Consider the following 1,621-nt stretch of genomic DNA (forward strand, 5'->3'; position numbering starts at 1 on the left):
AAGAAAACTACATATATTTTTTAAATCTGCTTTGAAGTTAAAAGAGAATTTACACTTTGTTTTCCTCTAAGGCTCAGCAAAGACTGGAGCAGCTCTTATTTTATCCAAACCAACTTTGCCTCTCTCTGAGGATGATATAAGTTCATTCCGTTGCAATAGGTGATATGTCAAACATCTATTTTTGCCCTATCTGTGTGGTAAATTTCTTCTTGATATTTATGTTTCTACAGGTTTTATTGCAGGAGAAATTCAAAACATTTCAGTTAAGTCTTAAAATTTCTCCAGATGAAGGAGAAAGCCTTCAGCAAAAGAAGAATGGTCTGACTGGCAGCGTAGCTCCAGAATAGAGCCAAGCCTGAGAAACAACAATTGAGAATCTTTCCACGACCAGAAGAAATGAACACTGAGAGACCTTCCAACCTAATCAAACACCCAGGGCAGACAAGCATTCCTTCCCTCGAAAATATAAGTGATTTCTCCTTAAATATCACTGACTGCACCCAGGTTGTGGTGCCAGAGGAAGTTTTTTTCACTGTTGCTGCTGCTGGAATACTGGAAAATCTGCTTGTCCTTATTGCTGTCATTAGAAATAAGAATTTGCACTTGCCCATGTACTTCTTCATTTGCAGTTTAGCCATTTCAGACATGTTAGGTAGCTTGTACAAAACTCTGGAGAACATCTTTATAATCTTGTGCAAAATGGGGTACCTGACACGTCGTGGGGACTTTGAGAAAAAGCTGGATGATGCCATGGATTCCATGTTCATTCTGTCTTTACTAGGGTCAATTTTCAGCTTGCTAGCTATTGCAGCAGACAGATACATCACTATCTTCTACGCTTTGAGGTACCATAACATCATGACACTAAGAAGGGCCTTGGTTATCTTGGCAATCATTTGGACGTTCTGTGCTGGCAGTAGCATTGCCATTGCCCTCTTCTCCTATGAAGCAGCAACAGTCATTCCCTTCACCATCTTGTTCCCTTTAATGATGTTCTTTATATTGTGCCTCTACATCCATATGTTCCTCTTGGCTCGATCTCATGCTAAAAAGATCGCCTCACTGCCAACCAGCACAGTCCACCAGAGAACTAACATGAAAGGAGCCATTACACTGACCATTTTCCTTGGAGTCTTCCTTTGCTGTTGGGCGCCCTTTGTTCTTCACATCCTCCTAGCAAGGTTTTGCCCACACAACCCTTACTGTGCCTGCTACATGTCCATTTTCCATGTGAATGGGACACTCATAATGTGCAACGCGATCATTGACCCTATGATTTTTGCATTCCGAAGCCCAGAATTACGGAGTACATTTAAGAAGATGTTCTGTTGTTCCAGGTCAAACTGGAACTGGTAAACACTTCATGAAAAATGAAGCTTATACAAGCACACCTATGGGGTGCTGTGCAACATCAGTTTGCAGAGTTAAAAATACTAATAATTACGCCCAAAGTAATACTGTGCTTGTACTGCCAGTGATTTTCAGAGGCCTGCCAAGGAATGCATAAAAATGAAGTATGCACACAAATCTTTGCCAACCAGACCTCCAGAAATATTACTGATGAAGTTAATTCTGCTGACTGTTTTCATGCAAGTAAAAATATCTTAACTATCTTTTGTCA

At 40.5% G+C, this 1,621-nt stretch overlaps 1 protein-coding gene across 1 annotated transcript; it reads left to right on the plus strand.

The window, feature by feature from the left end:
* The first annotated feature begins 396 nt into the window (after positions 1–396).
* Positions 397–1,356, plus strand: MC2R (melanocortin 2 receptor). Its single transcript, XM_075086159.1, has one exon. The coding sequence runs from the start codon at positions 397–399 to the stop codon at positions 1,354–1,356; it is 960 nt and encodes a 319-aa protein (XP_074942260.1).
* The last annotated feature ends 265 nt before the right edge of the window (positions 1,357–1,621 follow it).

Source organism: Phalacrocorax aristotelis, chromosome 2 (assembly GCF_949628215.1).
Source record: "Phalacrocorax aristotelis chromosome 2, bGulAri2.1, whole genome shotgun sequence".
NCBI classification, from domain to species: Eukaryota; Metazoa; Chordata; class Aves; order Suliformes; family Phalacrocoracidae; genus Phalacrocorax; species Phalacrocorax aristotelis.

What these genes read in the sequence shown, in the direction of transcription:
- MC2R (XM_075086159.1), top strand. Translation starts at nt 397, where the DNA reads ATGAACACTGAGAGACCTTCCAACCTAATCAAACACCCAGGGCAGACA.